This window comes from Fusarium flagelliforme, assembly GCF_020744385.1.
Source record: "Fusarium flagelliforme strain FIESC 12 MPI-CAGE-AA-0113 chromosome Unknown B0J16scaffold_1, whole genome shotgun sequence".
Taxonomy (NCBI): Eukaryota; Fungi; Ascomycota; class Sordariomycetes; order Hypocreales; family Nectriaceae; genus Fusarium; species Fusarium flagelliforme.
In genome coordinates, this window is record NW_025763503.1 from 1,111,207 (window position 1) to 1,134,449 (window position 23,243).

The 23,243-nt window shown below is 48.6% G+C and overlaps 7 protein-coding genes across 7 annotated transcripts; 5 read left to right on the forward strand and 2 right to left on the reverse strand.

Moving 5' to 3' along the window:
- Nucleotides 1–1,285: 1,285 nt before the first annotated feature.
- B0J16DRAFT_4855 (uncharacterized protein) lies at nucleotides 1,286–2,753 on the reverse strand. Its single transcript, XM_046133928.1, has 2 exons — nucleotides 1,693–2,753; nucleotides 1,286–1,632 (listed from the first exon to the last, which is right to left on the reverse strand). The coding sequence occupies exons 1-2, from the start codon at nucleotides 2,657–2,659 to the stop codon at nucleotides 1,433–1,435; spliced, it is 1,167 nt and encodes a 388-aa protein (XP_045988355.1). The 5' UTR covers nucleotides 2,660–2,753; the 3' UTR covers nucleotides 1,286–1,432.
- A 617-nt stretch (nucleotides 2,754–3,370) lies between these two features.
- On the forward strand, nucleotides 3,371–5,264 carry B0J16DRAFT_326497 (GWT1-domain-containing protein). The gene is made up of 2 exons (XM_046126014.1): nucleotides 3,371–3,647; nucleotides 3,717–5,264. Exons 1-2 carry the CDS (start codon nucleotides 3,543–3,545, stop codon nucleotides 5,112–5,114), a joined length of 1,503 nt encoding a protein of 500 aa, XP_045988356.1. The 5' UTR covers nucleotides 3,371–3,542; the 3' UTR covers nucleotides 5,115–5,264.
- Nucleotides 5,265–7,834: 2,570 nt separating this feature from the next.
- B0J16DRAFT_326499 (uncharacterized protein) lies at nucleotides 7,835–8,972 on the reverse strand. The gene is made up of 2 exons (XM_046126015.1): nucleotides 8,475–8,972; nucleotides 7,835–8,420 (listed from the first exon to the last, which is right to left on the reverse strand). The coding sequence occupies exons 1-2, from the start codon at nucleotides 8,697–8,699 to the stop codon at nucleotides 8,391–8,393; spliced, it is 255 nt and encodes an 84-aa protein (XP_045988357.1). The 5' UTR covers nucleotides 8,700–8,972; the 3' UTR covers nucleotides 7,835–8,390.
- A 1,565-nt stretch (nucleotides 8,973–10,537) lies between these two features.
- Nucleotides 10,538–14,326, forward strand: B0J16DRAFT_4884 (uncharacterized protein). The gene is made up of 3 exons (XM_046133930.1): nucleotides 10,538–11,666; nucleotides 11,716–12,309; nucleotides 12,363–14,326. Exons 1-3 carry the CDS (start codon nucleotides 10,815–10,817, stop codon nucleotides 14,238–14,240), a joined length of 3,324 nt encoding a protein of 1,107 aa, XP_045988358.1. The 5' UTR covers nucleotides 10,538–10,814; the 3' UTR covers nucleotides 14,241–14,326.
- A 2,232-nt stretch (nucleotides 14,327–16,558) lies between these two features.
- B0J16DRAFT_408409 (Sodium/calcium exchanger protein-domain-containing protein) lies at nucleotides 16,559–19,255 on the forward strand. Its single transcript, XM_046133030.1, has 2 exons — nucleotides 16,559–17,349; nucleotides 17,411–19,255. Exons 1-2 carry the CDS (start codon nucleotides 16,806–16,808, stop codon nucleotides 19,078–19,080), a joined length of 2,214 nt encoding a protein of 737 aa, XP_045988359.1. The 5' UTR covers nucleotides 16,559–16,805; the 3' UTR covers nucleotides 19,081–19,255.
- Nucleotides 19,256–19,492: 237 nt separating this feature from the next.
- On the forward strand, nucleotides 19,493–21,139 carry B0J16DRAFT_326503 (uncharacterized protein). Its single transcript, XM_046126016.1, has one exon. It carries the CDS (start codon nucleotides 19,763–19,765, stop codon nucleotides 21,038–21,040), a length of 1,278 nt encoding a protein of 425 aa, XP_045988360.1. The 5' UTR covers nucleotides 19,493–19,762; the 3' UTR covers nucleotides 21,041–21,139.
- Nucleotides 21,140–21,522: 383 nt separating this feature from the next.
- Nucleotides 21,523–23,209, forward strand: B0J16DRAFT_408411 (uncharacterized protein). The gene is made up of 3 exons (XM_046133031.1): nucleotides 21,523–21,619; nucleotides 21,674–21,722; nucleotides 21,772–23,209. The coding sequence occupies exons 1-3, from the start codon at nucleotides 21,558–21,560 to the stop codon at nucleotides 23,026–23,028; spliced, it is 1,368 nt and encodes a 455-aa protein (XP_045988361.1). The 5' UTR covers nucleotides 21,523–21,557; the 3' UTR covers nucleotides 23,029–23,209.
- The last annotated feature ends 34 nt before the right edge of the window (nucleotides 23,210–23,243 follow it).

Sequence of the window (23,243 nt, forward strand, 5' to 3'; positions counted from 1 at the left end):
TCGTATGAATACGAGTAGAAACTTGGAATACGCTGGGTCGGTGTAACTCTGAGTTGGTTGTATCTCTGAACCATCTGACCTTCGTATATTGAAAGTGATTTATGGTTTCATGAATACATATGTATGTATGTAAGCACACCAAGTCAAAAGCCAGTGTCCAATCAACGGACAGATTTTGATCCATCTATAACCTCAGTCCTCGACTCAAGGGGTAGGACTTACACCAAGAAGCCCAGTTAACCTTTATGTTTGAAACTCTCCAGGTGGAAATTTGTAGCCATAAGTTGATTTCATGTCAAAAAGGCATTCTGTATATCTTTATTTGATGGCTTGGCCAACAAGGTGACTGCCCTCCCAAGGGGCCATGGGACATCAGGAACTACGGGAACACAGATAAAACGGACTTAAGAGAGTATTCTTCTAAGTCTGCCAGTTTCGAAGCTGTCTCAACTACTTGCCTATTGACTCAGGCTTTCTGCCTGGTCCAATATAACTCGACGGAATGGTTACGAACAGTGCATCTTGACATACATACATAGATTCAGACGTGAAACAGTGACATTAAGCATGTTTTATGTTAGAAAAATCTCTAATGGGGAACATATAGGTTAATGCAGCCAAACTACTAATATCGTGAAAGACGAATGGGTTTCGGATGAGTTTGATCTGTTTGTCGTATTTGAGACTCAACAATTAATCGTCAACTCTCCGCCTGTACTTCGGCAACAAGCTCCTGTAGCTGCCTATTAATAATGAGTGATATGTATAGGACTTGGTGAATAAAGCTGTTTTTGGAAACAACAAGGTGGTTAACAATGTTCGTCCAGACTATCCCGTAGTCAACATCGGTGATGGGTCAACTGATACAGATAGTAATCGAGGCTATTGCGCAGACTTCCCTAATGCACCTGCCTTCTCCACGATATCATTCAGTTGGTTTACTAGGTAAACAATAGCTCAGCTGTAGTATAAACACGAAAGCCCCAGTGGTTGCGCGCACGAACATGACTGTAACTGCTTAGCTAGGGATCGTGTCCCTCGCTGTCGTTGCTAGGTCCATTGATGGACTCCAACACATTGCCTCAGTCAGTTGTCTTGCAACTTCACTACTGTAGCCGGAGTTGAGTGTTTGCACAACCTTTTTAGGGCACTCGGTTGACCTCCAAGACTAAGGTTCCTTGGTATGTCTTGTTCATTGTCAGGAGCTAGGGCTCAGATGCATGGTGTTTGTAGATGAGATTTCTCAGCTCTTGCAATCATCAACAGGTATCAGTAGTTTAGGAACCCAGAATAAAAACGCCTGTTCAAATCGCTCGCTACTTAAGAATTATTAAAAGAAGAGAAAGAAGACATTTTAGAACTCCCCGTACCATAACCCAGTCCCCTGTAAGTCCTCATTGCAATGTTCCCTCATGTTTCAGTGTTTTCTGCCTCAGATCGAGCCACCAAGATACATGATGTTCTGTTTGATGGGCTCCGTAAGTATATTTCGTCCAGTGTACACATATGTGACGGTATCCTCCCAGGAACGGGGATGCGGGAGCGGAACTTCAACCATGTCGCCAGGCTTTACAAGTTCTGATAAAATGATCGCAGCCAACACAGGAAGATATCTTCGAGCATAGTTGAGTCCTAATGCACATTAGCGGAATGTTCGTCTTGGGCCGTGTTGGGTTCAGGATATGAACTTACGGATGGCGACAGGAGGGAAGCACTGATGTGAACCTCTTCTATCAGAAACTGGTGATGGGCTAAGGTGCTTTCTCGGGAGTGCACCATAGGAACTTCTTCTACTCTGTGGATATCCAGGCGAAGATGATCGAGAGCTGGTAAGGGGAAGTTGAAGACTTGTTACTGTTGCGCGTCGATCTGTCTGCTCCACGGGGCTAACTGGCGGAAGTGTGGCTCTCAATTCATCCAAGTCAAAAGTTCTAGTAAGGACAACAGCCTTTTTACCCGGAGAATGTACAACTACACGGGTGGTCAGACGTCCATCCACAGGGTGTGGAGATGGTGGCTCTGCATCGCTCGAAGGCAACACGGAGAGACGACGAAGCTCGACGGGTTGAACAAATATCTCAGGCTCGCAAGGTCTATATGAACCGGCAAGTCTTCGGCGATGCAATTGATCTCTTTGTCGAGCAATCTGCATGGCTCTGGTATGAAGAGGACCTCCAGGCGCAGACTGTCGACGCTCATAATCCAAAGGAATAGAGCCCCGGCGTGGCTCAGCATCTGGCTCGTGAAGTAGCAGGCTTCGTTTCTCTTCTGAGAGAGTTGGTCTGCGGAAAACCTGAGGTGGAAACAGGGGAGCTGTTAGGGGGGAGTGTGAAGATCGCAAGGGGCTGGGGCTTGGAAGACCAAGTTCTGATATAGGTCTCAAAGAAACATTGCGAAGACTGGCTTCTTGTCTGAGAGAATCACGTCTTGGTTTCTCTCGCGGATCGACATCCATGTCATCATTTTGCTCAATATCTTCCTCTCTTGCCACTCGAAGTCGTGGGAGAGGGAGGCTGCGAGGTGAGAGGGGTGATGGAGTCCAAGAAGGGCTCTTTTGGATGATGCGTGATCGCAAGGAGCGGATGTTCAGATCGGGACCAGAAGTTTGTATGGGCTCTATAGCTGGACGAGGTCGAGCTTCAGCAGAAGCCATCGTCATGATTGCTACGAAGGTGATAGAGAACTTTACGAAATATGGACCAAGTTGTATGTAGGGAACTTGGAATGAAGTACGATAAAAAGCCAGGAGTTTACGAGACAGAGAGATAGATAAACAGAAAGACAGAAAGAGTAAAAGGACGGTATGATGTATTACCTGAAATTAAGCAGGCCTCCTCTCCTGTAGCTGATGACCCCCTTATTAAACCAGGATGACATAGCGTTTTCACTTAAATAAAGGCTGACATGACTGATGCACATTCTCTGACTTCAGAGTTCATTTCTTCACAAAGGAGTGAGCGGTTTAGCGCTGGAAGATATCTTTGACGGGCCAAAAGTGTGTGTTTGTTGGCGCAAGAGAACAAAGAAATGCGGCTTGCGTTAGGCAATTGGTGCCGACATATTATGCTGGCGTCCGCGGCATAGAGCCCGCTTTTGGTTGGTCTTTCCGACCCGACGGACTGAATGAGGCGCTGGTGAAAAACCTGAAATGTCGGTTTATCGCAGGGATATATTGATTTAGTGAAGCATGTTTGCCGGTAGGGAGTTGAGTTGACTCTGTTGAAGGTTTGATACTGTGTAAGTCGGATGGAGGTGAGGATGCACGTGACACCATGTCTTGTAACGTCTCATCTGCTGATTGGTCAGAGCTCCTGTGGCTACCCGTTTTCTTAGCCTTGGGCCCCTCCATCTCAAATCAGTACTGTATCCTACTTACAACATCACGAACAAGGCTGAGCTTCCTTTCGCATTACTTGTCAACTTTGACAGGTGTCGCTTCCGCTTCCCTACCTCCCTCAGCCACTCTTCTTCCTCAAAACTTTCTCTTTATACTTTCTCTAACTATGCGCCAAGGCTGATTCCCTTCCATCTCATCGCCAGCCATGCCTGATCCTGCCACCAGCTACAAGCAGCAGAAGGAGGCCTTTGTGTCCAACCTGTCTGGCGGCTCTGTCGCAGAAATCAACTATGTTACATCCGTTGCAGCTGTTTGTCCCCCTAAAACTCCCTTCCGTACCAACCGCCCGTGAAGAGTTGCTAAAAATGACTTGTTGCAGGTGGCTATTCTACTTTGGTCTGTACTCCAAGCCCGCCAGTCCTTCTTTGAACCATACACGGTGCTGGCGTTTGCCGTCGACTTCCTCCTCAATGTTGGCGCAATCCTTCTCTCGATGACCCTGTATTCCAACTCGCCTCTTCTACTCAACCTTCTCCTAATTGCGCCTGCCATCCTCATCTTTACTCTACCACCGCGTCCTATAAGTCGAAAGAAGAAGCCCAAGGTCCCTCTCAATGCCCGGTCCAACGAAAGCTCTGGGCAGTTGGATATCCTATCAACAAAGCCCTTCCTCACAAACTTCCGTGGTTGCATGATGATTGCCACCTGTGTGGCTATCCTTGCTGTCGATTTCCGCCTGTTCCCCAGGCGCTTTGCCAAGGTTGAGACATGGGGTACTTCTCTCATGGATCTTGGTGTTGGATCCTTTGTTTTCTCAGCTGGGCTTGTTGCAGCTCGTCCTGTGTTGCGAGAGAAGGCGATAGGTCGCACTACTGGCAAAGCTTCGTCGCTTTTCCACCGCATCGTGCATTCGTTCCGTCACTCCATCCCACTTCTGGTCCTGGGCTTCATTAGGTTCCTGAGTGTCAAGGGTCTAGACTATGCAGAACATGTGACAGAGTACGGTGTTCATTGGAACTTCTTCTTCACACTGGGACTCCTGCCTCCTTTTGTGGCTATCTTTCAATCAGCGCTCAAATGGATTCCCTCATTTGCTGCCCTGTCGTTGTTGGTTGGCGTCACATATCAAGTTCTGCTTGAAACCACTAGTCTGAAGGCGTTCGTCCTTACGGCGCCCAGGACTGATCTAATTAGCATGAACCGCGAAGGAATTTTCAGCTTCATAGGCTACCTGGCCATCTTCCTTGCCGGACAGGATACGGGCATGTTTGTTATTCCTCGTAACATTCCCCCAAAGAGTACTGCTAGCCCTGGAGCTCAACGCAATACCCTCTTGATGACTATGGCTGTATGGGGAGGAGTCTGGACGGGTCTCTATTTTCTGTCCACGAACTACCATTACGGCTTCGGCTTGGCCGTGTCTCGTCGCATGGCGAACCTACCTTATGTCCTATGGGTTGTTGCCTTTAACACTCTGCAACTCCTTGGGTTTGCCATCATCGACACGGTGTTCTTCCCTGCGTTCTACAATGCACAGGATGCGAAGACCGAGAAGGAAGCATACACACATGCTACCAGTCGTGTGATCCGAGCCTACAATCGTAACGGTCTGGCTGTCTTTTTGGTCGCAAACCTGCTGACTGGGTTGGTTAACATGACTGTCAACACCCTTGATGCTACGCCCATTGCCACAATGGGTATAATGGTGGCATATACCGCGACTATCACGGGTTTTGCGGTGGCATTGGATGCATATGATATCAGCGTGAAACTATAATAGCGACATTTAGCATCTCATCTTAGACCTTTAGCGTGGCATATCGTATATCTTCCGAAATGATGTACATTAACAATATGAACAAATTCGAAGTACAGACATTGCTCGATCCCTTCGACATTGGCCGCGAGTGGTTTGTTAGAATACCGACTCCATCTATTAGTACTGCATGACGGTAGTGTCTGTTCACGCGACTATACCAACTTCATGACTTCTTCTACTCATTGAAGAACACTATGACACGTCCAACATAGGCTATACAAGAGCAAAGCCATATCATGGCTGGTGATCAGGTTATTTGGTAAGGTTCGACTGACCAAATGAAGTATACCGAGCCTCTGAAATCACCTCGGATTGACGGGCGTTATTTCTAATTTGCTAATATCCTCTACTTTCTCAATCGTTGCCGTTCCTAATATCGTGGCATTTCATCACACGCTATCACATCGTATCACTCCCAGATCCGAGAAACAGCCTGTGCCATGGCCTGCTCACATTACAGTCTACGCTGTTGATATTACGAACCTGCTGTCGTTCAAATCTTGTGAGGCAGCCCATGGCGAAAGTTGAGTGCCGACATTGGTATCGTCCACACGTGTATCAACGTACTGATTAATACCATTTCACTGCCGTACCCAATTTCTCAGTTTCGATATGCAATCACGCTTATGCATATAAGATAAGATAATATTGAAAACATATACATTGCAAACTCCACTCTATATAATGATCAAAGGCATTATCTGCCGATATAATGACATTCGATTTCTCTATTGTTGAAGCTATGACTGGTTCAGGGTCATGTTGATCTCGCTACCCTACGGCCAACAGCATGATCGCTAGTTCAGCGGCCGCAATGACATTGACATGGATATCATCAAGTGACAAGGAGTTAAAATGCAGATGAGACAAGGCTCCGCCAAGTACGGGATCACATTTTCCGTTATAGACGAACCGTCATCAAATGTAACGAGATCGTGATCTGATTGCGATGAAGATTCCACGTTAGTCCCTCCGAGGACGAGGATCTGGAGGATGGACTGTTAAGGTATAGTTTGCGACTGGGGTAGTTTGGGCCGGCTTGTCTTGTCACTTGGCGGGTTGTTGTAACCGGGATAGACGCTTCAAAGATTTAATCAGAAAGGGCTGAATCTCGGATACGGGCATCTCAGCTGAATTGCGTAGTCCCGTATCGTACCATCTGCATGTTAGTGGCTCAGCTGAGCACGGAAAAGCAAATAGAGCTGATATAGCTCAAATGATGGTAAGCTGATATGAGTTGATTGAGATTTGTGTAAGTCAAATACCTACCAACTCAAACCTCAAACGAGTGGTCTTATCTCGTCTCATGTTGTCTCGTCTCGTCTCCAAAACAGACAAACAAAGACAAAGAAAGGCTTTGTTTCTACCCGCAAAGACGGCAACGCCGGAAAAAATGACGTCTGAAACGAACAGACAATGGTCAAAGCTGCCCTTGTCAAGCTCAAGTTCACGTCAGCGGATATCCCTGTCTGCTTTAACCACAGCTCATCTCCGTTATTTATGCTGGCAGTTATGTGAGCTTGCACTTGCACTTTTGAGAATAACACGTAAGTAGTGTACGCGCATGTAAGTCTCTCATACTAGTCCATCTGTCAATGTCATGTTGATGTATTTATGGCATCTTCGGTCGTGGGTCTAAATGTGGGAGATATTGGAGGATGGACATTAGCTTGTTTCAGAGTTTAGACGGGTAAAATCGCGACTGTCTCGGGGAAATGGTCAGTCAGAGACAGACAACAAACATCAAGGACTATCCGTAATATTATATGCAATTCGGCTGTGGAAATCAATCATTGAATGTGTGTGCAGTCTCTCTCAATCCGGGGAATCGTATCGACAAGCGAGATGACCCCAGAAAGAAATGGATTATGGCACAGTCACAGGCACACGAAAACTATAGCTAAGACATTGGTTTATACAAGCAAGGGTCAAACAAAGTTCGTCGGACGATTATCCTCTTGAGGCAGGAAGAGCTTGCTGTCAGCCAAGGAACATGTTGCGAGACAGTGATGATGATCGCCGTCGCTTATTGTGATGGCACTGTAAGGATTAGAGAGAAAAGGAAATCTTCGTAATGTGATACAGAGCAAAATGAAGAGATCCGAATAATTGCTTATGCTGTAGCAAAAGAGGCAATCAATAATAATGTAAGAAGCAAAGTGTTCACAAGAAAAGCTAGTCTATGTAGTAGATGCATATGCAGCTGTAAGGATTGAGGTTGTCACAACTCAACCTTGAACCACGGAACAACATCCGGAAAAGCATACATAGAAAAGATCAGCCTAGGCAGCTCAGGAAGGTGAAAGATATTTATAGTTAAGTATACTACAAAAGAGAAAATAGAGTTGAAAGAAACTCTGTATCCATCACAACGGGCGTTTAGCATATGTGAATACAGCATTAAGCGCCGAGTCTCTCGAGTCTATCTGTCCATGGTCCGATGAAGCGGAGTAACATCCTTCGCTTCATCTGCCCACAAAGACTGATGATGCTATAAACGCACGAACCACGAAAGCAGTTCCCTTGCTTCTATCCGAACTTCTCGAAACAAGTGGAATCTTAGCCTCGAGCTGTACAAAGCGTCCGTTCTGTCCTACGCCACCATTCATGTTGGCTGGAATACGAGGACAAAGACAACGGACCGGGCCCAGGCGAGACGGACCGGCTGTTGAAACTACCTCGATGATGCTGAGGAAAAAGTGAATACCTGGCAATTCACTCATGCAGGGCGCCTTTCCAAATGTCAAAGCTACTGGACAGTATAATGCAGTCAAACGGCGCAACGTTATCCGTCGATATCATCCATGCAATGCAGATCGCGCTGCTCAGCAGTAAGGTACTATACAGTAGCACGTTATGTACCTACCCGTTCAAGCCATAAGTAGTCAAGCCACTCCGTAAAATACTAGTTGAGATGAGATGAGATTGACGGACGGACGGTATGCCCGATGACCTTGGCTTGCATCGTGACGCAAGTTGCCGAAAATGTCATTCAGAAATAAGAGAAGCCAGAGCTGAGACCACCCTCTTTTGAAGAGCCAGCCCGCTCGTAAGATTACTGCTCAATGCCTTTTGCGCATTGTGTTCCAGCTTCTTGGGTCTGGAGACTAAAAGCAAAGGACTCTCCCTCATCAAAGCTCCCTCGGTGGTTGGGGTAAACGAAGCATTCTATACAAAGCATCGAGTCAAACTATCGGTAGTTGAAATAGTAACGCTCCCGTTGGGTGTCAAAATTCAATTCCAGCCACCAGAGTAAGAGTCAGAGTAAGAGTTAGACTCAGACAAGGGGACCAGTGGACTAACACAGAACAAACTCAGGTCTCGGCTGACTGGGGGAGAAGGGAAACCCAGACTCGGATTAGCTCCAGACGCCCCGAAACAAGGGCAGCCCGCAGGCAGAGCAAAGACAGACAGACGAACGACTTCACATTGCGGAGCATTATCGAGGGAACATACTGCCGGCGAGCACTGGCCGGTAGGTGGCTGGGCGAAGCATGATATCCTAATCTCGAGAAACAAGAGAGGGAGGGAGACAAGAACCATTGACCAAACCTAGGAGGAACTTGTACTGTAATTCATTGTCGTCATCCAATATCGGTGATATATGCGCCATTGAATTTGGTCAAGGGTCTGGTAAGTTGTCAGTTTGTTGTTGTCCCGTCATTTGCGGGATATTTGTTGACACTGGGACTCATATGACCGACTAGCTGATAGTCTTGACCTGCAATAACTTGGCTGCAAATAGATCAGTCACCTATTTGAGAAGTACTGTAAGCCAAGTTGGCAGTCTCCAGCTATTATCGGATGAGGGAGGAGTAGGGATGGAATAGAAATGGAGTTCCAGCTGTATCCGTACCGTACCTGCAGGAACGACAACGCTATATTCAGGGGTACTGCAGTGATATGGATCTTTGATCATGCATGGTACCCCTTCCAGCCAAGGTTTCTTTTCCCTCCCTCTCTACTCTGTACTCCTTGCATTGGATGAGAATGCAATACTGTAAACAAAGAGAGTATCATGGCATTGCAATCCACAAGGTCTCAGAGGAGATCAATGCTCCAACACTTTTCCTAGTTCAGAGGCGCCGTTAGTTTGATCAATGGCCTGTGTCGGTCTGTTTAGTGGAAGATATCAGAGGAACAACTTGCCAGGGTTTCTACTCCACTTGCTGCAGCCCAACCATCCTTGACTCTCACAGAGTAGGTGTGCTCTATACGTACAGAGGCAGTGGGTGAGTCTGCAAAATCCCTTCTGGGAAATTGATGAATGGCTTCCCTTCCCTGGACTGGGCTGGGCTGCCGGGTTCCAGGATGTTGGTATACCTCGAGATCTACTCTTTATCCCGCAGTAAATTAAGTACCGTATCATTGACGCTTGTTTCTTTTGCTTTACCCTGGTCTCCCGTCCACTAAAACCAGGACCTGAAAGTTCCTCCACTTCAGGTCTCTCTTCCTTGACCTTGACTCTGAATCTAAGTCTGAGTCTTGAGTCTGAGTCCGATTCTGACTCTGGTAGCGCGTGAGGCCCCGACTCAGACACGGTCCCTCACACCATTTGTTCGCTCTTTTTTTTCTTGGTCGGTCTTGATTTTTCTGTACTAAGCCCAACTTAACTAAATCTCTGTTGTACTGGGCTGGGTCTTGGCTTGGCTTGACTGTTTGTTACGTTAATTGTACGGTACCTTACTCTGTACCTGTACCTCCCTCGCCCGTTTAATTGAACCTCGTCCCAGCCTCGTTTTTCCCCCATCCTCTCTTTTTTTCTCCATTTCGTTTTCGCCTGTTTCTGGCGATAACCTCAAGCCTCTTTTTTCTATCTCTGACGTTTGCGCGTTCGCATCGCATCGCATTGAGAGGAGCGCATTGGATTGCATTGGATTTTGGGACCCAACTCATCCTATCGTATCTCCCAACCTCCAGCTTCGACCACGTTCAGTCCAATTGGAACCAGTCCAGTCTCATCGCCTAATTAGCACCTGCAGGACCCAAGGCCCAAGCCGCAGCGCAGCGCAGCGCAACGCAACGCAACAACAACAAAATCAACTCCTTCAGCCCGATTGCCAACGCATCCAACGTCGGCTGTGCTCCAGTCCAATTAATTGATCCCGCCTGTCGCGGCCGTTAGTTCGCCTCGAATTACAGTCACAGTCACAGTTACCGGTATTTCAACGGAAATCCATCATTGAAGCGGATACGACCGATCTCGAGTAACTTTATTCGCAATTCCGTCTCGTCTCGTCTCAGCGCGCGCAAAACAACATGAATGCTTGTCGATTCACGAACTTGAATTAATATCACCTGACTTGACTTGGCTTCATTTGTTTTCCCTCTTAATATTTGGTTCATCCTTTTTGAAACGGTTTCCCCGTTATCAGTCGCTTACAACTACCTTACTGTACTCGTCTGGAGCCGCTTGCATTTATCCCCCGGTTCAGCGCTTCCCTAGACTGGGCCGACTGAAACTGCCAGGTATTTCGACCTGCATATTCGCGTCGACGGCTGGACCTTTTTTTCTGGGCGCCACCGTCAGAAAACCACAACTCGCGCACGCCCGCTTGTTGCTGTATAATACTAGGGAGACTTGAAAGAAAAGACTCGCCCTGCAAAAAACGGTTCGATCCGTTCGCTTCTTTTTATCAACGCGTTTGGGCGTGGAAGATGTCGTCGGCTGCCCTACAGACGGCCCCCCATCAACAACACACCGCTCTGGCCTCGTCCCCCTTGAGCACACCGTCGTCCCGCCAGTACAGGCCCTCGCACTCATCCCCTAACAGCCAGGCGTACAATGCCCAGCAGACCTCGACCGCTTCTTCATCTTCGCGACGACCTCCTTCTCGAAAAACGAACGAAAGCGCTCCCTCGCATTCTTATCATCTAACTCCAGGCTTTGGTGCACCAGCCACCGCTTCGGCGCCCAACGACCAAGATCCAGGTGCCTCTGACTGGCAAGGCAACATGCCTCCCGTCGCTCCTCCGCGGAGCTCCTCTAACCACCAGAGTGGTAGCTCGCGAAGGTCCCAGTATCCCAACGAAAAGTCCCCCAATTCTCCCCGCCGAAACGATTCCACACGAACAGGTTCGCGTGGTGAATCAGCTGCCGCCGAGAACGGTTATCGAAGCAGCAAGGCTGACGCTGCTGCCCGAGCAAGCAGCCGAGATGGCAAGGTCCCAAGCTCATCTCTGCCTGTCCGATCCGCACACAGCACGCCCTCGAAACCTGTCCACGATGCCACTGACAGCTTAACAAAAGCCATTGCAGCTGCTCAGGACACCATCGACCGGGATCGCAACCATGCCGGCCACCAGCAAAATGGCGATAATTCGGCTATGCCTCCTCCCGTTGTCGCGACGGGCGAACATGGAGAGGAACGAAGGCAGCGAAGCCGACACGACCATAGCAAAGGCCACAAGGGCAATACCAAGTTTGGTGATTTCATTCTCGGTAACACCATTGGTGAGGGTGAATTTGGCAAAGTGAAGCTGGGCTGGAAACAGGACAGCAGCGTTCAAGTAAGCTTTTGTACTTAACCTTCAAGAGACTCCATACTTACGATAACAGGTTGCCATCAAGCTCATCAAGAGGGATAGCGTTGGAACTAACCCCTCTCGATTTGCTAAGATTTACCGCGAAGTTGCTATCCTTCGCGGGGTTCAGCACCCCAACATTGTGCGTCTGATTGACAAGGTCGAGACAGACCGACACATTGGTATCATTCTCGAATACGCGTCCGGCGGTGAACTTTTCGATTATATCCTCAACCACCGCTACCTAAAAGATAATGCTGCGCGTCGCTTATTCGCCCAGCTCATTTCTGGCGTTGGTTACCTACACAAGAAGGGAATAGTACACCGAGATTTGAAGCTAGAAAACCTGCTTCTCGACCGTAACCGCAACATTATTATTACCGATTTTGGTTTTGCCAACACCTTCGATGCCAACGAGGAATTGACCAAGGATGAGGAGCTCAACCTGACCGATAAAGAGTTCGTGAAGCGAATGGGCTTGGATCGCGTCAAGATGAACGGTTCCAGGAAGGGTGATCTCATGCAGACAAGTTGTGGAAGTCCTTGTTATGCAGCGCCTGAATTGGTTGTTAGCGATTCTCTATACACTGGTCGTAAGGTGGATGTCTGGAGTTGTGGTGTCATTTTGGTAAGTTCCGCGCTTGGCGCATATAAAGTGACTGTTGAGCTGACCTGTTGCAGTATGCCATGCTTGCTGGCTACCTCCCATTCGACGACGATCCCGCCAACCCCGAAGGCGATAACATCAACCTCCTATACAAGTACATCGTCACGACGCCTTTAACCTTCCCCGAATATGTCACCCCTCACGCCCGAGACCTCCTCCGCCGCATCCTCGTTCCTAACCCCCGCAAGAGAGCGGATCTGTTCGAAGTTGCTCGACACAGCTGGTTGAGCGAATACGCCAACCTCGTCGAGTTCATCACCAGCTCGACAACACTACCTTCAGAGGTGCCCGACTCTGGTGTTTCTCCCGACGACGACTACGCCGAGGCTCCCACAGTCGCCCGAAGCAACTCTGTCCGCGAGGCCTCGAAGCACAAGCAATCCCATCCTCCTGTTGTTGGTGGATTGGCCAAGACGCATGGCAGTGTTGATCCCGAGGCTGAGACTGCTCATCGCAGCACACCCAAGGATGCTAAGCGAAGAACAGTCCAGGTCGAATACGTGGCTCCTACAACGAAAACCCAACGTGGTGCCGAGGCCGCCCCTTCGAAACCTAGTTCTCACTCTCTTCAACAACAGCAGGCTGCTGATACGCCAGAGCCTATTACTGATAAGCCCCTGCCTCGTGAGCCACCATTGACGAAGGACAACCCCTCTCGCGCTCAGCAATCGAGACGTCCTCAAAGCTCGCACAAGAACGCCCCTCCTCCTCACAGACCATCTCGCGATACCCGCGCCACTTCCGACAATGCTTTCATGACTGGTGGAACTACCACAACAAGACCGCGAACACAAGGATCAATGCAATCTTCGACATCGATGGGTCTACAGTCTCATGGCAACTACGGACAGCCCGCACCACCTACTATCGCCGATACAAATGCTCATGGACGAATCCAACAGCCTCAAACTCCTGATGAGGAAGGCAACATCGCCAAGGATGTTGGCAGCGTTCCTCCTAAGGTGATGAAGATGTCCACATTCCAGAACGAGACCAAGGCATCCGGTAGGGGCCATAAGCGATCGAACACTCTGGGTGATCTCGGCAACAAGATCATGGGCCGCAGCGGATCCATCTTTGGTGGCCGATCTAAGAAACGACCCGAACAGCAGCAGCAGCAGCAGCAGCAACCGCAGCCCGAAAAGTCATCGAGGAAGTATCCACCTGTCAGCATGTCAAACACCATGTTGCCAGGCGAGGACGCTGGCCCTAGACCATCGATGGATTCGAAGGCATCTAGGCGATCCTTCTCCCTTGGCCTTGGCAAGAAGCGTAGTGGCAGTGTTCAAGGCTCAAGTGACAAGCAAAATCGTCGATTCTCTCTGGTCAAGGCTATGGGCCTTGGCAGAAATGAAGGAAGCGTGACAGGATCTGAGGCGGATTCACAACAGGACTTGCCTATCCAACATCCTCGAACCGAGCAACTTCGCGGCTACAGCAACCACGATGAGCCCCGACACAGCGAGCCCTACTTCGATGCACCCTACGAGCAGTACCCCCAGCGTGACACAGCACAGTCTAGCCCTGTGTATAACACACGCTACGGTTCTCAGCAACAGGATGGCCGAAGGCCCAGCGCGATCCCTACCTACATTCAGGGAGGCAGTCACTTGAACACTGGTTCAGATTCATCGGTGGACATGCGACGACCTAACGACTCACGATCTCGCCCTTATAATGCAGACTTCTCTGAGTCTGAAGGATACGATGGACGGCCAGTCGGAAGCAGCCGTGAGGACCGCCCTGGTGTTCTTCACAAGAGTCACAAGAAGTTCGCGGACGCCTATGATGGAGAGAACTACCGCGGTCATGAAGGAAGCAGTGGAGCCGCAAAGCGTGTCATGGATTTCTTCAGAAGACGTGGCAAGGCGAGAGGTGGTGAGGATAGGTGAACAAAGCATGCGTGAAGCACCTGGAGTTAACGGCGTACCGTCTCAATTTGAAAGATCTTTTGTCCGGAAGTTCCGCACCAATGTTCGCAGTTGGATGCAATAATTGTCATTGTCTATTATTTTTGCCGGGACACACAACACCACAACACACACATATTCAAGCTACCAGTAATGAGGGACGAACACCAAGGGCTCTCGACGATGCCCAATCGCAACTTGGAGACCACCCGGGGTTGGTCCTTTTCCGCACGCACACACATAACTACACATATTTCACACACATCACGGCGCAAAGGGGATATGAGATTGAGACTTTGGTGGTCCCGGATAGTTATATTCCACTACATACAGTTACTCGGTTTATGCAAAGTTTGTTGAATCATGAGCGGAAGGATAGGAACAAGACGTGGGCTGGACAATCCCCTTGTTTCCGTACATTCTGACGCCGCGAAAGAGGAAGGAGAGAAAGATGGGGGAGTAAAGGAAGAAAGTGTTTTATTATTTTATTTGTCTGTGTCTATACAAACGCATCTCAGCCAAGATTTGTCTTAAAGGAGACATTAACGAACGAAGCCCAACGAATCGAATGTGACTTGAAATGCCTTTCTTTTCAATTGATGAATTCTTATGTTTGTATTTAGTGAAGGAGGGTTGTTTGAAATCGCTTTAGCTGAGAATAACATATCTGTAGATAGCCCATACGAAATGAAGAGACCTCATACAAACCCCAATACGATGTCTTTGTCTCCCTAGTCGTGATGGTGTCAATGGCTGATAATGAGGTAGTGACTGTGCTTTGACTACCTACAACTGGCGGTCAGTATCGTGCTTTGACGGTGAGTTGTCGCTAGTCTTTGTGGTTGACAAAGTAACTAGTGGACCGGTGCCCGTGATCGACTCAGTCACTTGACGATCCGCTGTGGGTTTGTATATGCTTTGAGGCTGATAGTTCCTGATCATGAACGCGGGTTCTCCCGTTAGAGGAACTCCGGATCTTGGCCGTTGAAGAATAAGAGACGAGATACAGTATCAGATACTTTATGTATGTTTAAGAAGTATTATACTATTGGTCTCCTGGCCTAAGGCTTAGAGTAACTTTTCTGCTACCCAGTAGTAAGGGAAGAATTAAGTCCAGAGTATCCTATTAGATTGTACTGCACGCAATAGGCACTTAATGCAGTATTATCTCAGTGAATTTAGAATTTAGCTTAGGAACTCTAAGAAACAAATCACATAGTTCAAATCTGTTGCCGAGCTAGGGATCACTGTAAAGCCTATACTAAATGAATTGAGGTTCTTGTAGCCGAGGAAGATGCGAGTCAGAAGGTGGATTATGGCGTTTAGACGACAAAGGTTCGTGCGAGTCAGATGGATAGGTGCCACTATCAGACTATCAGGTGTGCTTTGATAGTGAATATGGAGCATCCTTCAACAGGATTGAAGAATAGATAGCTATCTGGCAAACCATAGGTACTCTAGAGTTGGGACTGGTAATCCTTACAGATTCTTACGTCACTTGAGTAATGTCACTGGGCAGGACTCGCGTATTCATCGGTCGGTGATTTAACTTGAATTCGCCTTTCGGATCCGACAAAGGTTACACCCGAACGCTATCTCCGTCTGACGATGGAAGCTTGATGCTTTGCTTTGTTGGCAGATTATACCACGTCACTAGCTGTGTCAGATTCGCTAGTGGTCGTAACGAAACAGGATCTACTTGCGTAAAGCACAGTACGAAGTAATCATTATCAATCATTGAGATTGATACGGTATCTTGAGATGGAGGGAGTCAAGCCACAACTTGATTGTGGTCCCTGTCGATCTCTTACTATATCGGGTTAATGAGCACTTGTTGTGATCATGCCAAGCCAATGCCGGCACTTTGCTGCCGAGAAAGACGGGGATATCTTGGTTAAGCTTCTTGTTTATTGTTGTGTCTCCAGTAGTCTGTTTGTTGGATCTCCTCGTGGACGATGGAGCTTTGATGAAAGCCGAGTTTGCCTGATGGTCTTTGTCACAGAGCTAGAGATTGGTAAGACTTCAATCACTTCTCGAATATTAAAGAATAATAGAGTGAATGGGATAGAATCGTAGAGATCTGTTTGTGAAGGGAGCCCAGTTCGGAGGCAAACACTCGCTACGTTAGTAACAGAGACATGAGGCTGCACCGCCTCACTTTGCCTCTGACACATTCACTTACAACCAATCACGACATCTCTCTAGCGGGCTGCCTCAACTGTTTGACGACATCAGATATCCATCGCAGGCACTGGACTCTCGGTCTGGCCAGTTCCAGCCATTATCTACAGTGACTTATTCTCCACCAGCGCCACTGTACTCCACTAAACAAACAGCGTCATCCCCGGCCTACCTCAAGCCTAGGAAACTTGGCTACCTTCCCGCCTTAAAGCCAAGGCCTTGGCTCCTGTTTCTTCTGCATCTTCTCACTTACACATTTCGACTACACAGTCTCAAGCTCACCAAAAGCCCCAAGACAACTATCTTCACTTGATAGTTGACCCTTTTCTACGACTCATACTCTCCCGAGTACCCAACACCTGTTCGATGAAGGAAGCTTCCTCTGAACCACCCAATATAGATGGCAGTCGCTCTGGTGCACAACCCGCAGCGCCCATTGCTCAGGGCTTGAATGAGCAACCTCGACACGAAGAGTTCAACGAAAAGACTCACTCGAACAAACAAAATGGCAGCAGGAACAACTCCCTGCTCAAGATCCCCTCTGCTGGCGATGTCCCCTCTCACACATCGTCTCAGGCTGCACGATCGGGGTCTGTCATAGAGACTCCTGGCAAGGCCGAAGAGCCTGCACAAGAAGATATCTCAAGTACAACCAGCAAGAAGACTGGTTTTTTGGCCGAAGTGAAACGCAGTATCAGGATCAGTGTCACTTATAGCTGGCTCAATGTTTTCTTGATATTCGTTCCTGTCGGTATTGCCGTCTCTCAGATCAATGGCGTCCATGCAGGTCTTGTTTTTGGTATGAACGCAGTTGCAATCATCCCTCTTGCTGGACTTTTGGCATTCGCTACCGAATCTGTTGCTCGAAAGATGGGCGATGCTCTGGGTGCGTTGTTGAACGTCACCTTTGGTAAGTCGATCTAGCCCATATACACAACCACTTACCTCAGTTTTAACTAACATGATCTCAGGCAATGCTGTGGAACTGATCATCTTTATCCTCGCTCTTGTAAAGAACGAAATCCGAGTTGTACAATCGGCACTTCTTGGTAGTGTGCTGGCAAATCTGCTGCTCATTCTTGGAATGGCGATGCTTCTGGGAGGTCTACGATTCCGTGAACAGGTCTACAACAGCACTGTTACCCAGATGAGCGCTTGTCTGCTCAGTCTCAGTGTTATCAGCCTGGTTTTGCCAACAGCTTTTCATGCTTCTTTCAAGGATGATGCCCTTGCTGACCAGCAGTCGCTCAAGATCAGTCGCGGAACCAGTGTGGTTCTGCTTCTAGTTTATGTCATCTACCTCATGTTCCAGCTCAAGTCGCATGCTTATATGTACGAATCCACTCCTCAGCACATCATTGATGCTGAGTTGGCGCCTGGTCCTGCCGCCGGTTTCCTGGACTCTTCCAGCTCTGATGACAGCTCATCCTCGAGTTCGGACTCGTCGGATTCTGACTCATCTCACGGTACTATGCGAAAGCGAATGAAGAAGGTTCTTCGCAATAGACGGCACCGAAGATCTAGCGCTGCTTCTGCCGATACCGCTGACACTAAGGGAACCCGTTCGGCTTCATTTGTAACCAACAACACCACACCCCAGGAGGAAGTTTCTGAGGCAAGAGCCTCTCGCCATCGGGTTCCCCGTTTTCCTTCTTATGAAGGAAGTGAACACGCTGTTGATGACGATGATGAGGAAGAGGCAGAGCGCTCCCGCAGACGCCGACGTTATCGCCGACACAGACATCGCAAGAGCAAGAAAGAGGCTCGCAAGGCTAAGAAGGAGCTCGACGGTGCCAAATCTTTGAACAACGTCCCCGAGAATGTACCTGAAAACAAGGGCGAAGGGGAACCTCGCCGTGTTGACTTTGCGGTTCAGGATGATCTTGAAGCTGGTCCTTCGTCCAACGGTGGCAAACGACCATTTCCCTTGAGAGGCATTTCCGTTAAAGCCATTGCTCCCGTTTTCACCGAGAAGCCCGCGGGTCCAGCTCCAACTGTTCGTTATGGCATTCGACGTACCAACTCCCTCCCGGATCGCTTACAATTTCGAGCCCCCGGTGCCATGCTTCCGGCTCAGATTCCCCCTATCCTGAATGCTCCCGGTGCTCAGATTATCGACAAACAGGAAGATGATGAAGAGGAGCATCTCTCCCAACTCGCCGCTGTCATTCTTCTTCTGGTTTCGACGGCTCTGGTCGCAGTTTGTGCCGAGTTCCTTGTCGACTCGATCCAGGATGTTATCGAAACTTCACACATCAATCAAGTCGGTATCGGTCTTATTATTCTGCCTATCGTTGGTAACGCAGCTGAGCACGTTACCGCTATCAAGGTCGCCTACAAGAACAACATGGATCTCGCAATTGGTGTCGCTGTCGGAAGTTCTATCCAGATTGCTCTTCTCCTCACTCCCTTCATGGTAATCCTGGGATGGATCATGGATAAGGAGATGACTCTGTACTTTACGCTGTTTGAGACTGTTTGTCTCTTCGTTTCGGCGTTTATTGTCAACTTTTTGGTACTGGATGGTAGAAGTAACTACCTTGAAGGTGCATTGCTTTGTGCGGTGTATATCATCATCGCCGTTGTGGCTTTCTTCTATCCTGATGAACAGGATGCCAGCGCCTGGGGTGGAGGTACTTAGTCTACCTTCTGAAAGCTGTCAGTTGGTGAGAACGGATGATAGCTTTATTGTACATGTCGAATAAGGCATGACATGCACATAGGCCATGATGGCCATTAAGCATAGTTTACGACATATGATACTCCAATCATGAGAGGACAAATAACGATAATATCGACTCAATATCATTACTGCTTACTATAATCATCATAAATATCACCTGTGATTTGAACTTGTGAAACTTTGCGTATTCGCGTACTTGAGCGTAAAACATAATCCTCACCATAAAAGCCTCGCAAACATTAGGCTCTTTGAAGATTAAGCTTAGACTATTCCTCCGAGCATTATTCCCGATTCTGTCAAACACCAGGCGTTCCTTGCCTCCTTGTGACACGTAAGGGGCTGTGCATGCTCAAAGCGGCGTGGTGTTTGTGGAAGTTTAGCGGCACAGCCACGACTTTAAAATTACATGATTCCGAATAAAGGCCACGAGAAACATGCGTATTCTCTTTCACTCTTTTTCACTCCACATTCACCTTCACACTGAAGTGATTCGTTGTTGGTTACTGCTGTGCAACCTACTCAATTAAGCTTATAAGTGGTTGCATGTGCCCACTTTTGAATCCCTGCTCCAACATCGTCATACTTTAAGCTACTTCCTAGTTCACAACACCTAATCTTAACATCATCACCAACAATCATCATGTGTTTCGGGAGCAAGAAAGAAGAGAATAATGATCCGGCGCCACGACCGGTGCAGAGACCAGCATCGTCTCAAAGCCACGGCGATGTGAAGAAGAGCAAATACAATCCTCAGAATGACCCCAACCAATACGCGGGAGAATCTAGCTATTCAGCACCTCCAGGACCCCCTCCGGATAGGAAACAAGCCTCGGACTTTGCGCCGCCTCCAGGACCACATCCTGGTCAATCATCATCGCAACAGTACTCTGCACCTCCAGGACCACCGCCCGGTCAGTCATCATCGCAGCAATACTCTGCGCCTATGGGACCACCACCAAGTAAGGCCGGAGCGCAGTATGATGCTCCCCCAGGACCACCTCCAGGACATGCATCATCACAACAATACGATGCTCCTCCGGGTCCTCCTCCGAGCAAAGGTGCGCCGCCAGAATATGCACCTCCATCTGGGCCTCCCCCTAAGCACGACTGGGAGGTAGCAGTGCCAGATACATCACTATTCCCGCCACCTCCTGCTATCTTTAGCGGCTACGACAGATCGCCTACGAGCAATGCTACCGAGGATGAGGCTAACGCTGGTGAGGATTGGTGTCAATCGTACCCTATGACGGATCCTATCTATCTGGATCAAACTGGAAAGGCGGCTCTCCAGGCGGGTAATATTCGCCTCATGGAGCCCGTGGGCTTCAATGGTCAGCTCACCTGGCTGCAGCCTGGACACTGGCAAGGCTGGACAAAGAAGAACTCGCCCGATCGTTGTATCATCGGTTACCCACCACTCTACTCGGTCACTGAGCATGATCCTATCCGCCTCGGTCAGCCAAGAACCATCTACTACGAAGTCAAGGTGGCGCGAGACAGCCCCGAGGTATTCCTCGCTCTTGGCTTCACCGCGCTGCCATACCCTTCATTCCGCATGCCAGGCTGGCACCGCGGCAGTCTAGCAATTCACGGTGACGACGGACACAAGTACGTCAACGACCGCTGGGGTGGTCGCGACTTCACTCAGCCCTTCCAACGTGGTGACACGTACGGTATCGGAATGACTCTCCGTCCTATTGGTGGACCTAAGCCGCAGGTTGACATCTTCTTTACCCGCAATGGCACTATGACAGGTGGATGGGCGCTTCACGAAGAGACAGATGCTGAGCAGGATCTGCCTGTGACTGGACTGGAAGGTTTCCATGACTTGAGCTGTGCTATCGGAACGTATGATGGTACCAAGTTTGATGTCATGTTTGAGCCGTCTAAATGGATGTATAACCCTTATCAGGTATAATGGCTTGAAGGTTTGATTGACGATTCGAACTGAGGAGGTATTTTGAGATTTTAGTGTCTATAGTAATAATTGGCAACCCATGTAGATATTCAATGGGATATTACAAGAAAAGTTCTCGTTACTTTCATCATAAACAAATGCTTAGTACCTAACTTCTGCGAAAAACTCATGTATATCGAGTCCCAGGAATTGGCAGTGGTCCACTTGTGCTTACACTCCGCCGTAAGGTGGAAATGTGAATACCTACATCATACTATAGTGATGAGAGAATACCTAATTAAAAGATGGAAATCCGAATTCGCAAATAGAATACATCTCCGATAGCGATTGTCCGTTTCAACAAACGTATACTAGCAATAATTAACATCCGCCGTTGGGTGTAGGTTAAGTTTACATGCATCTAACGGGACATCCACCCCCATATTTACAACCCCACCATAGAGCTGCGCGACCGACAATCGCGACTTAGTGGATTCAACATCATCGCATATCATCATTACTTGCGCATCATAAAATCATGGAGGTTGATAGCGATAACGGTCCCCTTAGCCAGTACGCCGCTGGCGCAACAGTCGATAAGTAAGACCACAGCTATTCTGTATTTATTCGAGGGCTATTTTCTGACCATAACAGGGAGGCCTGGCCTGCGGTGCGCAGTGACATAATTACCAGACTCGACAAGGTATTTCTACACATTGTGGTTCCATAAACTCACAAACTGATCGCTTCAGATCGCACACAATGATTTCCCTATACCCAAATTACCGCCTCCGCCTGCAGTACCGCAGCCCATTATAGCAGCGCGCACGTCTCCGCGGCCATCATCACAACCAGCCGATTCTTCTCAAGAAACGAACAAGGAGGCATCAACAACAGACTCGCTTCCCGCCACACAAACCATCGAAGGCGCATTGCCAAAGCAGTTGGCAGATATGCTAATCGACATCACAAAACACCTTGAGACTTTCAAGACACATCCTCCCCACACCATCCAACGACTCGCCGAGCTGATTCTACGGCCCAAAGCGCATTACAAGGCGGTTGCGCCTTACCTACATGCCGTTGATCGCGTAGTGCAGGTGACGTCAAGTCTAAGCACATATCCTCTTCCACCACCTATTCCCGACATGTCCTCGATGCATCTAAACGGAGAAGAGGCCAACGATCCTGCAACATCGGTCTCGTGGAGCAATCCTACGACAGCAGCACTGGGCACAGATGAAGCGCTTGGAGGCGCATTATTAACGCCTATCCCGTGGTTGACGAGACGGAGCCCCGAGAGTTCGCAAGACACACCTGGAGCGCAGATTCACAGCGAAGGTACCGAGACAATCGAAGGGCCCAATGGTGGAGGCATCATCGAGACCGTGTCTGTTAGTGTCAATGGAATTCATTCTACAGGCCATGCCCGAGGTGTCACACAAGGCGAACTTTTACGTCAAGAACAACGCGCGGGAGTGGTCCCTGTGAGTCAGCTATCAAGAGCTCAGGAAGCTGCCCATGAAGGAGAGCGCATGACAATGGAAGAGGATGATGATGAGGAAGCGCAAGAGGAAGACGAGGAAACACCACACGCCAGAGGACCTGAAGAAATTGGGATGAGTGATACAGGACCTCAATCCACAACGACAAGCTTCATGTCTGAAGGTGGCATGGGGATGCAAGGAATCGATGTGGAAGCAGCAGTGGGCAGGAAACACGATGATGACGAAGAGACCAAGGATGATGTTGACGCTGACGGCGAAGCTAATGGCGAGAGCGGGGCCAAGAGTCCCAGCGCAGAGAGTGCTGGTACGAAACGGGAGGCAGATGAAGATCTCGAAGGCGACTCTCCCAAGAAGGTTAAAGAAGACTCTGACGAAGAAGGAGAGAAGGCCAAGGACGATGCTGATAATGGCACGACCGGGGCAAAAAAGGAAGAAGAAACTGAAGGGGCAGCAAAAGACACAAAGGCAGAAGACGACCCTGACAAAATGGACACGGAATAGTAGTCCGTGAAGTCCATAACTTCGGGGGTTTAATTGCTTGTACTGGCCAAGTAGATTCAAGACTTGATTGGGCTACGAGGGTATGCGATACCGTTTACGTTGTAACTCTAGATTATTGATCGGGAATAGAGTATCTCATGATACTTTTGCATAAGACATGAATTAATGACTTTCACCGCCGCTCAATACGTCTCATTGTATAAAAGGCCAATGTG

Coding starts and splice junctions, on each gene's coding strand:
- B0J16DRAFT_4855 (XM_046133928.1), bottom strand. CDS start 2,659: ATGACGATGGCTTCTGCTGAAGCTCGACCTCGTCCAGCTATAGAGCCC. Junction 1,633..1,692: donor CTTCCCTCCTGTCGCCATCC/GTAAGTTCATAT, acceptor AATGTGCATTAG/GACTCAACTATGCTCGAAGA.
- B0J16DRAFT_326497 (XM_046126014.1), top strand. CDS start 3,543: ATGCCTGATCCTGCCACCAGCTACAAGCAGCAGAAGGAGGCCTTTGTG. Junction 3,648..3,716: donor ATGTTACATCCGTTGCAGCT/GTTTGTCCCCCT, acceptor GACTTGTTGCAG/GTGGCTATTCTACTTTGGTC.
- B0J16DRAFT_326499 (XM_046126015.1), bottom strand. CDS start 8,699: ATGGTTCTTGTCTCCCTCCCTCTCTTGTTTCTCGAGATTAGGATATCA. Junction 8,421..8,474: donor CTCCCCCAGTCAGCCGAGAC/CTGAGTTTGTTC, acceptor TCTAACTCTTAC/TCTGACTCTTACTCTGGTGG.
- B0J16DRAFT_4884 (XM_046133930.1), top strand. CDS start 10,815: ATGTCGTCGGCTGCCCTACAGACGGCCCCCCATCAACAACACACCGCT. Junction 11,667..11,715: donor AACAGGACAGCAGCGTTCAA/GTAAGCTTTTGT, acceptor TTACGATAACAG/GTTGCCATCAAGCTCATCAA. Junction 12,310..12,362: donor GGAGTTGTGGTGTCATTTTG/GTAAGTTCCGCG, acceptor GACCTGTTGCAG/TATGCCATGCTTGCTGGCTA.
- B0J16DRAFT_408409 (XM_046133030.1), top strand. CDS start 16,806: ATGAAGGAAGCTTCCTCTGAACCACCCAATATAGATGGCAGTCGCTCT. Junction 17,350..17,410: donor GTTGTTGAACGTCACCTTTG/GTAAGTCGATCT, acceptor ACATGATCTCAG/GCAATGCTGTGGAACTGATC.
- B0J16DRAFT_326503 (XM_046126016.1), top strand. CDS start 19,763: ATGTGTTTCGGGAGCAAGAAAGAAGAGAATAATGATCCGGCGCCACGA.
- B0J16DRAFT_408411 (XM_046133031.1), top strand. CDS start 21,558: ATGGAGGTTGATAGCGATAACGGTCCCCTTAGCCAGTACGCCGCTGGC. Junction 21,620..21,673: donor GCTGGCGCAACAGTCGATAA/GTAAGACCACAG, acceptor TGACCATAACAG/GGAGGCCTGGCCTGCGGTGC. Junction 21,723..21,771: donor TAATTACCAGACTCGACAAG/GTATTTCTACAC, acceptor TGATCGCTTCAG/ATCGCACACAATGATTTCCC.